The sequence below is a fragment of the Ixodes scapularis genome, unplaced genomic scaffold (genome assembly GCF_016920785.2).
Source record: "Ixodes scapularis isolate PalLabHiFi unplaced genomic scaffold, ASM1692078v2 PGA_scaffold1__304_contigs__length_218370807, whole genome shotgun sequence".
NCBI classification, from domain to species: Eukaryota; Metazoa; Arthropoda; class Arachnida; order Ixodida; family Ixodidae; genus Ixodes; species Ixodes scapularis.
The window spans coordinates 123,454,081-123,468,214 of NW_024609846.1; the positions used below are offsets into that span (position 1 = coordinate 123,454,081).

Consider the following 14,134-nt stretch of genomic DNA (forward strand, 5'->3'; position numbering starts at 1 on the left):
GAGCACAGCTCTTAGGTGCCCATTCCCGGCTTGAGCGGCGTCGGCGTAACCACAAGTAACCCTCGTGAGGGTTACGAGGGTTACTCTCACGAGGGTTACAAGGGTTAGTTACCGTCAAAAGGATTACCCTCACGAGGGTCACGAGAGTTATGAGAGTTACCCTCACGAGGGTCACGAGAGTTGCCCTCATGAGGGTTACTAGGGTTACCCTTACGAGGATCCCGATAGTTACCCAGGTCACGTGACCCCCCCACCACCCAAGGTCACTTGACCCACCCCCCTAGTACCCTTCCCTCCTCAAGTGCTGCGCTCTAATTCGGCATTACAGGGAGTTGTAATAGGTTTTTTTTTTGTGCTGTCTTGCATAGCTCTAGGTAGCTCGTGAGGCTGGCATGATTGGATGCTTGACAAACCAAGTGTTTTTTTTCAGCTTTTTTTTTTTTTTTTGATCAGGAAGTGGATGATGATAAGGAATGTGGATGATAATAGACAGAAAAACCATGCAGGCACGTTTATGTACAGTCAGCCTTGCACCTGCTGCACAAGTGGTGACGTTAGTGCAGCACTGCACTTCCCACATGTTCCAAGTCTTTTTAAAATTTACCGACCTAGTAGTTTTCAATGGCACTCGAAAAGTGTCTAATTGGAACCATATGTTCATCTTTGCCAATTAAAGAGTTGAATCGCAAGTTTTAGTTAATTAATTGACTTGTCGTGACGATTGGGCCCCTATATTGTGTTCCCCTGGCCATGTAGCTCACTTACAAACTCCACTCCTGGATAAATTTTTATGTGTCTCAATAATCCTGATAAACCTAGATACACATGAGTGTCGTGTGTGCAAACCATCCGAAACCATAACTCACACATAAGGCACACATTACACATTCTGTGCTTTTCGGATTTATCAGAATGATAAGACAAGCTTCATTTTTTTAATATTTGCTTTCGATTCACTATAAAAAAATTTGGTATTTACACACCTATACTTTATATTATTTCCTAAACAGTATAAGAAAACAATTTAAAAACGCTTCAACACTAGTTAAAAACTTAAATTTCATTTGCATGTTTTTTTTATCTGCCATTGGGACATGTTTTGATTACTCTCTATTTGTGACCATGTCTGCTGTGCGTTTTTCTTTATGACCATTCCTACAACAGTCCTGAACAAGGACCAGTAGTATCAATGGATAAATGCAGAATGTCGTCGGTCATTCCCCCAAAGGCTAAACATTTAAAGGAGCTGTGCAACGATATTCAGTTGGAATGTTTTTCACTATAAACGAGCTTACGGGCACTAGTGGGACTCAAGTATACTCACACGCGATGCCACTGGCCAAGCAACTCCTTTGTTGCGGTGTAATTTCAAGGACAAAAGCGATCATTTTCGTTCAATCTCTCCTTTGCAAAATTTGATGACGTAACGTGGGGATCGCAGAACACCCAAGTGACGATATTTGAATGCGGTTCATAGATTGGACCCGAGCATTGCGTGAGCACTCGATTCGGGCTCGTGATAATTGCTAGCTCGAGAGGCATTCGGGTAGTGACGCGTGTCCAATTGCTGCAACAACGACAACAGCCGAGCCATAACAATGTCGGGAACTCAGCGCGTGTCCTGCGCTTTGCCAACCGCAGCGCGTGGCTGTGATCAACACTGGAGGCATATAATCGGCTCCAGATTACGTGGCTGCTTATTCTGGCTGCGAGTTGAGGGGGTGAACGCTGCTCGTTTTTCTTTAATTTTTTTCTGGGACTTCTATTGCATGGGGTGAAAAACGAACGCGCGTTTCATAGGTCATTAACGTTGGGGATCCGTTTTAAGCGCTATTTGCGCAAAGTACAAAAATTGTTGCATTGCTCCTTTAAGTTAATGAAAAGTTAATTTGCCAACATTGACTTAGTTTAAAATCTTATGTTGATCACTAGGTAGTCATTCATTTGCTATTTTCATAGAAAACACAGCCGAGCTCCCAGATCAGTCGCTTAGGCAGGGGAGTGGTTTGGGGGATAAACCCCCCCCTTCTCTTCCCCCATTTTTTTTTTCTCTTCTTAGTGAAGGGTAACAAATATTGACTGACTACTGAATCGTTCCAGCCAGCCGGGGCTGGAACAATTCGTGGAAGGTCGTGTCCATACCCGTGAATTGTACAGTACATCGACTAGTACACGCGAGGATGGGAGAACCCCTTCTCCCCCTCCCTGGAAATTAATTCTGGCTATGCCACCGTTCCATATGTTTATATATATTTACATCGTTAACAACAAATATTGTAGAATGTACTCAAGATAAAATGAGCTACTATAGCTATTTTATTACTTTATATATATTTTTTTTTGTACTTATCAAAATGTACTTTGCTTCTATTTTGCAATATTAATATTTCCAATAACATACATAAAATGTATAAACTCATATTTTGTGTCTAGATTCCCGTACGACCGGATTTGCTTTTCCAGGTCATGTTCCTCGCCTCGTTTCCTCGGCTGAGAGTGCAGCGCCCAACGGAGGACGAGGACTGCGCAGCGACCGAAGAGGTAGACGTCTCTCCAACACGCCCACTAACAGCGGACGATGGGAACCACTAACCTCTGCCGCGTCACAGTTACTCCATGAGCATCCTAACACTGCCCCGCCTTCCTGTGTTGCAGGACGCCAAAGATTCCGTGCACATACCTCTTTTGAGGCAAGCCCATGATCACATGTCTGAATCAGACTTTTAGAGGACTCGTATATGTGTGTTATGTAATTGCCACCCCACAAGTGCCTTTTTTTGAATAAAAGCTTTTTTTTTTATCAGCCTGTCTGGTGTGTTTACTAATCGTGCTTGCCAGCCGATTAATCAGTGCGTCACCATGTTTTTTTGTCTAACCGCACGTACGAAATAGCTTGCCATCTTTTTGGCTAAGAACAGATTTTACTGACCCTTGTGCTCGTAAATTACTACAAAATAGGTTGTGCTTTAAGCAAGGTTTTACAGTGATAAAGGCACGAGGAAAGTAAGCATGTGCCAAAATCCCAATTACTGTAGAGGCTGGTTTGGCTTTTATAACAAAGCAATCTGCTGAATCTGCGGGTTTCCACACCTCATATTTTACATAATCTTGCAGCCGAATCCTGCTGACTACATGCATCAATCTTATCATTTTTTTTTTTCTATTTCAACATACTGCAGATTTATTGGCCCGGAGTTATTGATTCCATAAAAGTTTGGCAGTTTCTCACAATGAAATAAACGGTCAGCTTAATGAGTGAATTTAAGGACCCTCATGAATTGTCTTTTCTTGCATTTGTCACCAAAAAAACTAGCGTATATTTAAATGTGGCAGCCAAGTCAAGGGACTCGAGTTGTAAAATAACTGGACGATATTACTGGCTAAAGCATGGAAAATGGGTTTAATGGGACGATGCCCGTTTCTGAATCACTGGAAAGAGCCCAGCAAGCTCTCAAGATCGGCAATGCCATTTCCATGCAAGCCTCAAGTCGACTTTGCACCTCATCAGCTGTGTAACGAGCTCACTGTTCGTAACAGTTCAACCTTTTGCTGCAATAGTCGCCAGCTGTCAGAACTCCGAGCTTTGCGGGATTGTGATATGTAAGGGATTGTGCCCTTTCAATAAGAGAGTTCCCAAACATTTCCTACATATAGTTTTTTTTTAACCTTTCGATCAGCAGTCTTTCAGTAAAGCTGTTTATAAACCATAGAAACATTGCACATGTTAGTAAGGAAGGTGGGAGCATCTAGCTCATAGTCGTATCTCGATGGATGACTGAACTGTTAAAATTGTACTCTGACTATGCTTGCTAAGATGGAGGCTCAAGGAACCTCTGGGTTTCTGGGAACTCATTTTGGGAACTCGTGATACTGTGCAGCATCAAGTCATCCTTCAGACTTCTCATCCCAACCTAGCACTTTCTTGAAGATGCTTAAGGAGCAATCGTCTAGCAAACTTCCAAAGTGTAAATGGCAACTGGCTGTTCGAAATTAAAGGGTACTCATTTAAATTTTTAGACGGGGGCCGAGTTGTGCGCCAATTGATGCTTCTCCAAGAGAAAAAAATGACCTACAGTAACTGCAGCAAAATCTGAAAAACATTTTCTTTTTTTTTTTCAGGTTGGTACTGTAAGGCGAGAAGTATATATGTGCAGTGGTGCTACTGCCGAGACCAGATTTGGAGCAATTTTTGGAGCACCTAAATATTAATTTTGGAGTGTTTGGAGCACCAAAATATTCATTTTTGAGAAGTTTGAAGCACCTAAATGTGAATTTTGTAGCACCCTGGAGTGCCTAAATATACTTTTTCGGAACACTTTTGAGCACTTGTGTACAGAGTCTAGCACTTAAGAGAACTTAGGTGTAGATTGACAATTTTCGATGCTGCTAAGTGTTATATTAGTAAGTTCTTCACACAAGTATGATATATTGGTCGCAGAAAGACATCGAAAATGAGAAAATCAACACCTTTCAGAAAATGTTTGCGAGGAACTAGGAAGCACTACCGTCACAATAAAATGAATGGCAAACCGGCTCGTCTATCTTATTACACCTTGTTTATTTCAAACACCAAGAGCTTATCGAACTGCTCATCTAACATATATCACCTAATTTATTTCAAACACCATGAGCTTATCAAAAGCCTGCTCTTCAAAGTTTTTTTGTAGCTTTTCATTCATACTTGCATACTTGGGTCTTATTTTCAGCAAGACTTGCGTTTGCTTCAGCCAAAAGCATGTGCCCAGATTCAATTTTCTCCAGGTTTCTGCGAGCCAATCCAGTCGATCAGTCCCTAGGCACGCTCCAGCATTGCCTTTGACGATTCGGACGATTCTAAGTGACTAGGTGTCCTCCAGTTTGTTGCAGCGAAGTTCACCTCGACTACGATAGGTGGCGGTAGACGCCACCCAATTCCCATCACCCGATTTTGGAGCAGTTTCCTCCAAAATCATCTGATTTTGGAGGAAACTGCTCCAAAATGTACAGTAGTAGTCTGCATCCTCCACATACTGTTAGGAGGATGCACATGAAAGTGAACCAGCAAATTGTTCCTGGCACAATTAATGCTTGTCTTTGTTATGGGCATTGCTTTTATTAACCAGCCCTTTATTAGAGATCTATTAAAGCCTTTTTATCGTGTAGGATTAGAACCTTTCATTAGTTTTAGTTATATAGGGTGTGCCGAGCAAATCTTTCGGCATAAAACGAGTTGGAAAAATTGGCACTTGTACATAGCTTTTGTAGAATGTGCACTGAGCAGGTCCGTCTTAACTCGTTAACTTTTAAGTCATACTTCTCTTCCTGTAAAAAAATTAGAACAAAAAACTTGGCAAAGTTAATGTTGGACGCGTTCCCAAACAACCGAGTAAGCAACACTAATTACTCGTGGCACCATCTTCCGATAGGTGCTGCGAGCAGACGGCATGCCCTGCTGTCAGCTTGCTGTGCCTATTGGGAGATGGCGCTACATGTACTTAGCATTGCTAAACGCACCCGACTTCGGCAAGCTTTTTGCTGCAGTTTTTTTTTACAAGAAAGGAACTAAGGCTTAAAATTTTACAAGGCAAGATTGACCTGCTCAGTGCGCACTCAGTGAAAGTTTGAGCTTTCTATATGCAGGTGCAGATAGTATTTCCGGCTTGTTTTAGAGCGGAAGGTCTGCTTGGGACACTATATATGTACACTGTGCGACACTGTTAGTACAAGCACTAGTTCTTTTAACTTTGCTTTTAAAATCAAAAGGCCGCCATCAAATATACAAATGTGATGGAAAGTGCTCACTTGGGGCACTGACCTAAGCGGTAAAGTTTGGCACCCACCAATACCCTTTCAGAGTAAAACATGGAAATGCGTTGATGTAGTGTTTGTGCTAACACTGTCACACGGTGCACGTTCCGAAATATTGTGCATTCAGTAGTAGTAGTTCATGCTTCTATTTTTATATGCACCTATCTTTTTATTTCATTGTAAACATGACAGTTTTACGTTTCATTTTAGTATCTTGAAAACTTGAGACCGAGGAGAAAAAAAGGGGGGGGGGGGGGGCAATGCACACGGAGGTTTTCGGGTTTTCAAGATGCTAAAAGCTTACCAGCTCGCCTGCTTTTACTCTTAGTAATTTCATGTTGTTTTGCCTTCAACTCGTAAATTAATGAGCATTATCATTTTTTTTAAATATATGATTAAGACTAAAAATGCATTGACTGAAATGATTTGGGCACAAATTTTTTTTGTGAATTTATTTAATGACTTTCTACATTTTCGCCATTCCCTCTCATAAACCTTGTTATGGGTGCTAACCTGCGTGAAGAAAATAAATCACAACGACTTGTTAAAGAGTGTCTGCACAGTCAGCATTGAGCTTTTATTTGGAATTAAAACAAAGACCACCGTAGCAGCACACATCACATTGCCATGCTGTTTTATGCCTTGCAGATGCTCAACATAAAAGTTCCAAAAACAGATGGTAACAACAGTAACAACAACAAATGAAAATAATACAGCGCACTTCAAGACCCGAGGATCAGCCATCCTACTAGACGGGAGACGTCTTTACAGACATCTCGGTTTCCAAATGCTTACTTCCACAGCAGAAAGGTTTTCAAGCTTCCAAGCGTTCTTTACAAAAGAAAAGAGATAAGGGGGAGCATGAAAGCTACATAAAAAATAAATCCAATTTCCATGATGGCACATATAAAAATAATGGTTTGATATGATAAGAATATGCAGTCAAAAACATGGTTGAACGACGTTCTAAAGAAAAAAAAATCAAAGGGAACGCATCTGAGTCTTTTCAAACCATGTCGTCAACAATCCTGCATTTCCAGCCGCCTCATTCACACCCTTCTGAGCAGCAAGGAACAATGTGACAGGAAAAACGAGGAATTGACTGGTGCAGCATCGACAAGCTTGGGTGTTCCCACACAATCCCCTCGCAGAAACAACGCGCTCGTGGGCACAGTTCGGAACGTACTGCTCTCGAAACGCAACTCTCGGGTGTGCCGAAGGAGTTGCAAGAAAATAAAGTGAGTACTACTATTAGGTACATCACAACAACGGTCGACCATCAATCGTTAGTACGCGTGGGACTAGAGGGGGGGTATCGTAGCGGCGTAGTAGCGACTCCGTACGGTCTTAACTTAACAGAGTAATGAGTGCCCCAGAGCAACGCAATGCTGAAATGGTTCATAAAAAGGGCTCTGAATCTTTACAATCAACTTCTCTTAATGCAGCCCCCGTTGACCCAATGCTTTGGCTTTTTTTTACAAAACGTGTAGGCCAACGTATGTTTTAGTCCCGTGCCAAATTGACCCCTCCAGTAGGGTCGTAGGACCATGAAAATGGAAGTTGCCACATTAACGGAAGTTGATCGTATTTTAAACTGGTAAAGGAGGTTTCTGTGGAGTAGTGCAGGAGTTGTGTGATCCTATACGAGATTATGAGGGAAAAGAGGATTGCATTGCATAACTGATGCATGGGGCTTTATTGGATGCTTGACACAACTATAGTATAGCACATATACATGTAATATGGTAATAAAATCGAGTGGTCTCTTTGTAATGCAGCTTGACAGCATTTCAGAAATGCATACCTGACAATCCATCTATAAAACCAATTCCACTAATCGAGACAGCAGGTATGTCTTTCAATTATTCTTTAATACACATGCAAAGGCATTAAATATAAAAACTAGGTTACCACCCCAAATTTTAGAAAAGCAGATCATCTTATCACCTTCTCTCGTTTCTAGCAAGGCTGACCGTTTTAACTTTTATATCTCAAAAAGCTGGCAGCCTTACCTTGGAAACTTTTTGGTGCTACCTTTTACGACGATACGTGTAGCTTCTACTTAGAAGTCTCTCATAATCTTTTCATGAGCCACATAAACACTTCCCGCCCTCACGACAGCATGAGTACCACTAATTAACTATGAGCTTGTTTTGGTCAAGCATACTTGTTAGCAAAATCTTCAAAAGATATGGCGGCTTTGCTGCCAAATCCAGAGCTTCTCAAGAACCACATTTTCGAAGCTCCACACTGCTCCCTCAGAACCACCTGTAACTGGAATGTCAATGCTCTCCCCAAAACGGGATGTTTCACAGGCTGACAACTCAAATAGCATTTAGTTTGGCTGGCACGTTCTGTTCTGCAACATCAGCCTCCAGAGTGTACATAAAAAATAAAAGTTCATCTCGACGTATCCTTTAGCGCCCCTTACAAAATGCCTGTTTCAAGGTGACAACTGCCTCCACTTAAGAGGTCACGATGGTTGCAAAGAACTGAGTAAGGTCTTTTTTCTTCGCTTAGAGAGCTCGTAGTATGTAACAATAACCTAACTGCAGACATTTGTAGCCAATAAAACAGAATCGCAAACATTGGCAAAGGGCAGAAATATCTGTACCTTGGTTACCGGCCACGCTTGCCAATGTGGTGAGGAGCGCCTGCTGAAAGTTGTGACGTTAAAAGATTTGCATACCCTTCCCCCACAAAGAACTAGGTATGCGTGACCGTCAACCGTTGTTTTAAGGGTTTCTAGAACAAATATTATAGTCTAGTTTAAAATCCTCGATGGTTCACTGCCTTTAAAAGCTTGCGTCTGTGAACCTCCTGACAGGCTGTTACATTGATAACGAAGCACTAAAATTCGTCCCATGAAAGCAAGGTGGTCGAGCTAACGGGGCTTCCGAGAGAGTGTGCTAGCGGCAGTCTCTATTGACGGCACACCGAATCCAATTTGCTATAGTCGTGCAAAGGTTACCCTTGCTAGGTTTAAGGCAGCTGTGCAGTCTCGCTTCTCCACAACACGAGTGATATCCAAACATCCTTCAGAAAAATTAGACTAGCAAAAAAACAAAGAAACTACACCGCTAACATTGAGTGAGTCGCCATGCTGTCCCGTGGGCCCAAACAACGGAATTCACTACTATTATGCCTGTGCTTTGCCAGAAGTTACGGAAATAAATGGGTCACTTCGTCGGAAATGCAGTCCCTATGCATTCATGCACGTTCCTACGCTATGGGTGTCCAATTACTCTTTTTTTTTAACCGAAAAAAATCTTCTCATTGCTTAGCATCTCGGCCAATGTTTGCAGAGGTTTTTCCAATGGGAGAGCCTGCACACTGTCCTTGAATCTGTAGTATTCTGACCCTCCTATGCTTTTTGCTTTCACAGTGCGTAATCGTAATGGTGTGCCCACGCACAAACAATAGAGCGTAGGAGTTACAACTCGAAGGATGACGAGGAAAAGTGTCACAACACAATTTGCCAGCACACGTAGGCACGTATAGATATATACACATCAGACAAATATCGTACACAAGAAAATACGGTATGTACACTAGGTAGCCGCCTGCCCCAAGAAGGATTCTTCGAACAATAAAATAGAAAACCTCGACTCGGCCACTAAAATTGTGCATCTCAAAGCAGCGCTGACTTCAAAGATGGTCGTCTTTTTTCTTTTTTATTCCAACAAATAATTTAATATCCTCTTCCAAACAAATGTATACCCCCAAATGTTTCCTTCTGTGTGGACAAACGAAAAAAAAATTCAAATAGTCTCTCTTGAGGAATTCAGGAATCTTCTCTAACAAGAGAAACGCTTGGGAGGAAACATTTGTAAATAATTTCATGTATATATATATATATATATATATATACACATAAACTTAAAACCTAATAACCATCACAGTACTTCCTGAAATTTGCATCTTCACCAGTGCACGCTTACAACCGAAAGCTAGAGCTAGTCCCGCCAGCCTGAAGCGCGGTTGTTTCGTCACACACCTCCAAAAAAAAAACTCTGCTATCGAGAGGAAGAAAAAAAAAGAACTAATTAAATCTAATCTCACATTGTATACCTATAAAACAAGCATAAAGTAGCTGTACAGTGATATCATAAATAGTATATACTATGGTACACCCAATGTAAAGACTAAAATGTATACAGATAAATAGATCTCTCTCTAAAAGATATCTTTTAAGGTAACACATCTCAAATAGACCAACGGCTCTGGTGCGTCCCCATTGCAACAAAGTATACTTTAAAAGGCTAAACGTAAATGGAGTGTAAAAATCAAGCAGATCTCCGAGAAAACCAAGGTCTATGTGCACGGCACAATGAAAAATCTAAAACAAGCGGAAAGTGGCCCAACTAGGTGCCGTCGACGAAAACTGTGTGCACTTGGGGACAGCCGCCCAAGAACGTAGGGGTGCAGCCTTGCTGATTATTGCGAGCTGTCCCGTCGTGAGCTCCTCTTGACGTGGACAGCTGCTGCTAACAAAAGGTGGCCAATCACTTACAGGCAGATGTGAACATTCTGTTTTCGTGCCAGTTTCGATCTGGAGAAAAGAAGAGAAAAACATCTCCCAATTAGTACAGTGGAGCACATCCAAACTCCCAATCACATCAGTCAAGGTCATATTTTTTTTTTAATTACTGAATCTTGCTTACCTGCACCAAAAGCAAGTCATGTGCAAACCACATATTTGGGAGAATGGCCGGGTTTGCCCTTTAGTGCCCGATATCAACTCTACAATTTTCCTTATTTATACGAACAATGCAAACGTAAAAACCATTATCCGAGATTATTAAAAATGTAATTTCTGTGACGAAGACAATTGAGAGTCTACTCATTTCCTAGTCTCAAATCTTGAAACCTTGCAAAATCAAATTAGAAAAGGGTAAAATGCGAACGGAACGAAGGAGGCTGTCGAATACTGTAATATATCCCGAGGGATAGCCCACCTAAAATAGAGAGTAAATTGGGGAAAAAGAAGGAGTGGGCTCAACTTCGGTGTGCAAACAAAGAAAGTTGAAAAAAATGCTATTTTTAGATCATGTGTCCCTGACAAACTTGTTATCGTGGCGAGGGGCAATAAAGCAAAGATGACTGTACTTCCCAGTCAGAAATGTTCGCTTATATCTAGGGCTCCGTGTTTTCGGAGTTTATTTTTCGGGAAATTCGGAGGGTGTTTTAGGACTTTATTTTTTATCAAAAATTCTGTGTTTATCGGAGTTTATTTTTCGTATATCCCCAATTCTCCGAAATTCGGAGATTAATTTCGAAGTGTTTCCTACTAAAAAAATATTAAATAATAAGCGGATGCAAACGTACGACAGATAAAAAATAAAATGCGCTTGTATCAATTAAGATTTCTTCAGTTGAATTTGGCGTTGGTGTCATTGACAATACTACTTTGTCCCACGATAAAAGTCGCACACAAGTGTGGCTTCGATAAACGTCGATACCTTAAAATCAATAAACTGCCCGAGGTAGCCGCAAGGAATCTCGTAGTCATCCCATCAGTCTATCCCGCGGCCGCGCGAGGTGGAGTGGTTAAGGATGTAATAGAGAAGTTTCGACTGCCTCTCTTCCCTATTTTATACAATCTCTATGGTCCACAGCTTTCACTGTTGCCCACAGAAACATACCCTCCCCTTTCTCTAAATCCCAAATCCCATGGCCCAAACTGGAAACCAAGAGAGTGGCTTTTGTCGTGACACAAATGGTACGATGACCTGTTTCCCTGAACCAACCTTGACGAGACAAGCCGTAAGACCCCCTTTTGACAATGGTCCGAGGCTAGAAAGATAATTATGGTGTCATTTTCCCAGGACCATTGATCCTGCGCTGCTCAAATTGTAAAAAAAAAAAAAAAAATACTTTTTTTTTTTTTTTTTGTTTGGAGGGGGGGGGTTGGCATGGGCACATAAGAATTCAGAGTTTAGACAATATGTTTACCGGCAGGTGTTTTTCAGAGTTTTTCGGATTTATCCGAAAACACGGAGCTTTACTTATATACCGCCATAGTTAACTAGATGTTAACGCCGAGGTAATCATTGATCCGAACACTAGGATTACTGTGGTGGGCTATCTTTTGGTGTTGAAAAGAAAGTAGCATATCGAGCGAAAAATAGGGATGGGTTACCTTTCGGGGGTGGGGAATCTCTCAGGCTATTACGGTAGTCATGAAATGTCCAAAATTACCTTTCTTGTTAAAATTTGGTTATAGTCGTTCGCAGTTTTTCACTTCGTTTATTTGTGTCATGCTAGTCCTTTTAAAGCTTCCTACACTTCTGAGACACACAAGTTTTTCATGTATCTAAAAAAAAACCAACAGCTACAGTGAATCTTGCTCAAGACAAGCGCCTTTGCTTAGCAAAGCCATTAGCAATGAAATGGATGTGAAATACAGTCGAACCCGGATTATTGAATTCAAAGGGGATCGTAAAATAGTTTGATATATCGATAATTTGATAAACAAAAATATGTTAGCTTAAACTCCAGTTGAAATTTCCACGCGTCTCTGCTAATACCGAAGGCCATGACAAACGGGACCTTACCAAATAGAGCCTCTAACAGCCGCTAAATACAGTAGAGCTCAGTTGGTGAAGATCACAAACACCGCCGCGTTTACATGACGGTGTTTGTGATCGTTTACACGGGGCCACGACCTCCACACAGCGCCCGCAACAAAACACAAAAATAATTTAAAAAAGAATGAAAAACCCGAAAAAGCGAGCTGCATGAAAAAAAATCTGATCCATGGAATAAAGTTAAGCGAGCAACAAGAAAGAAATCTCACTAAATTTCGGCAGCAAAAAAAAAGAAAAACTGGGCAAAGCAAAAACGACGAAAGAAAAGGCTAAACAAAGATAAGGCGTTCAAAGTGCGATTGCTCAACCGCTGTTGTCAACACACTCAACTTCACGGAAGACTTTTTTTCACTTATTGGGGTTAAGGAGTTGCACAGCGACAGCGGTGTTCGGGGAAAGAGCGCACGCTACCGTTCCAACAGCAGGCACTTCCTACCCTCCCTATGCGCCCCTTGCTTTTGCCATCCCTCACTTTTTCCTTTTTTTTTTACAACTGCTCTTCAACTGCTCTTTTGCTGCGTATCCCCGTGCACGTATGCTGACTTGGCGGTCTGCCAGCCCCGCAACGCGAGCTATGTGCTCGCCGCCCATGCTACCCAACCGCGGGCAAAGCAACGGGCCGGCTGCCGTGCTTAGTGACGCTATATCGAGTGTCCCTGCCATGGGAGTTCGATACAGAAAAACAACGCTCCCATACTATTACATGTGATTTTCAAGGGGATGTTTGAACTGTTCGATATAAACAGTAATTCGAAATACCCAAGTGTGATATAACCGGGCTCGACTGTAGCATACTACCGTATTTACTCGCACAATGAACGCACTCGCGTAATGAACGCACCCCCCAAGTCGGCTCTCAAAATTTCGACTTTTTTTTTCACTCGCGTAATAAACGCACCCCCAACTCGGACGTCAAAATTTTGACCCTCCCCCCACGCGCGCGAAATGAACGCATTTTTCTATCCTGATGCAGCGAGGTCGCGAATGCATGGGCAGCGTGGGCGAACAAAACGCCTTGCAAAAGGCGTTAAAAAAAATTCGCAAAGATCCAACGGAAGCAAAAAAAAAAACATAAAAAGGAGCTTTTTTTTTTTTTTTTTTTTTTTTGCACAGCGCAGTTTGGATTTTGGGTTTGCGCGCCGCCGCGCAAGGAGGTAAGAAAGAGAAGCGCTCTAAGCAGCGCTCTAAAAGCGAACGAAACAGCTTGCGAAGGGCGGTAAAAAAAAAACAAAAAAAACACAGAACTAAGAAAAAAACAGTTTTTTTTTTTTTTTATTGCACAGCGCAGTTTGGTTACGGGAGGTCGCGCGCCGCGCGCAAGGAGGTATGAAAGAGGAGCGGAGAAGCCCCTAAGCAAACGAAACAACTTGCGAAAAGCGGCAAAAAGAAAAAAAAAAAAAAAAAAAACTTACCGAACTGAGAAAAAGAATAGAAGAAAAAGAGAAGCTTTTCTTTTTTTTTTTTTTGCACAGCGCAGTTTGGTTACGGGGGTCTTGCGTCGCGCGCCGCGCGCAAGGAGATAAGAAAGATAAGCGGAGAGCCTTGGCCTAAACAACACCTAAGCAAACAAAACAGCTTGCGAAAGGCAGCAAAAAAAAAAGGAACTAAGAAAAAGAAAACAAGAGTTTTTTTTTTTTTTGCATAGTTTAGTTTGGTCGGGGGTCGGGCGCCGCGCGCAAAGAGATAAGAAGTTACTTCGATTTTTCAGGATAAAAGGCCCGTCATTATGCGAGTAAATACGGACACAAAAAATTACT

At 41.8% G+C, this 14,134-nt stretch overlaps 2 protein-coding genes across 5 annotated transcripts in view; one reads left to right on the forward strand and one right to left on the reverse strand.

Annotated features, from left to right (window-relative positions):
• LOC115316933 overlaps nucleotides 1–2,800 on the forward strand; it is a 38,479-nt gene extending 35,679 nt beyond the window's left edge. The window contains exons 11-12 of the mRNA XM_029976458.4: nucleotides 2,464–2,541; nucleotides 2,656–2,800. Of these exons, the coding sequence (XP_029832318.3) occupies nucleotides 2,464–2,541; nucleotides 2,656–2,727 (150 nt within the window). The 3' untranslated portion in view covers nucleotides 2,728–2,800. The remainder of the gene's footprint in view (nucleotides 1–2,463; nucleotides 2,542–2,655) is intronic.
• A 3,531-nt stretch (nucleotides 2,801–6,331) lies between these two features.
• Nucleotides 6,332–14,134, reverse strand: part of LOC115316932 (kinesin-like protein unc-104) — a 145,755-nt gene continuing 137,952 nt past the window's right edge. For all 4 annotated transcript variants that reach the window (XM_040207764.3, XM_040207766.3, XM_042290932.1 and 1 more), the window contains one exon: nucleotides 6,332–10,339. In XM_040207764.3, coding sequence (XP_040063698.2) covers nucleotides 10,297–10,339 — 43 coding nt within the window. In that variant the 3' untranslated portion in view covers nucleotides 6,332–10,296. The remainder of the gene's footprint in view (nucleotides 10,340–14,134) is intronic.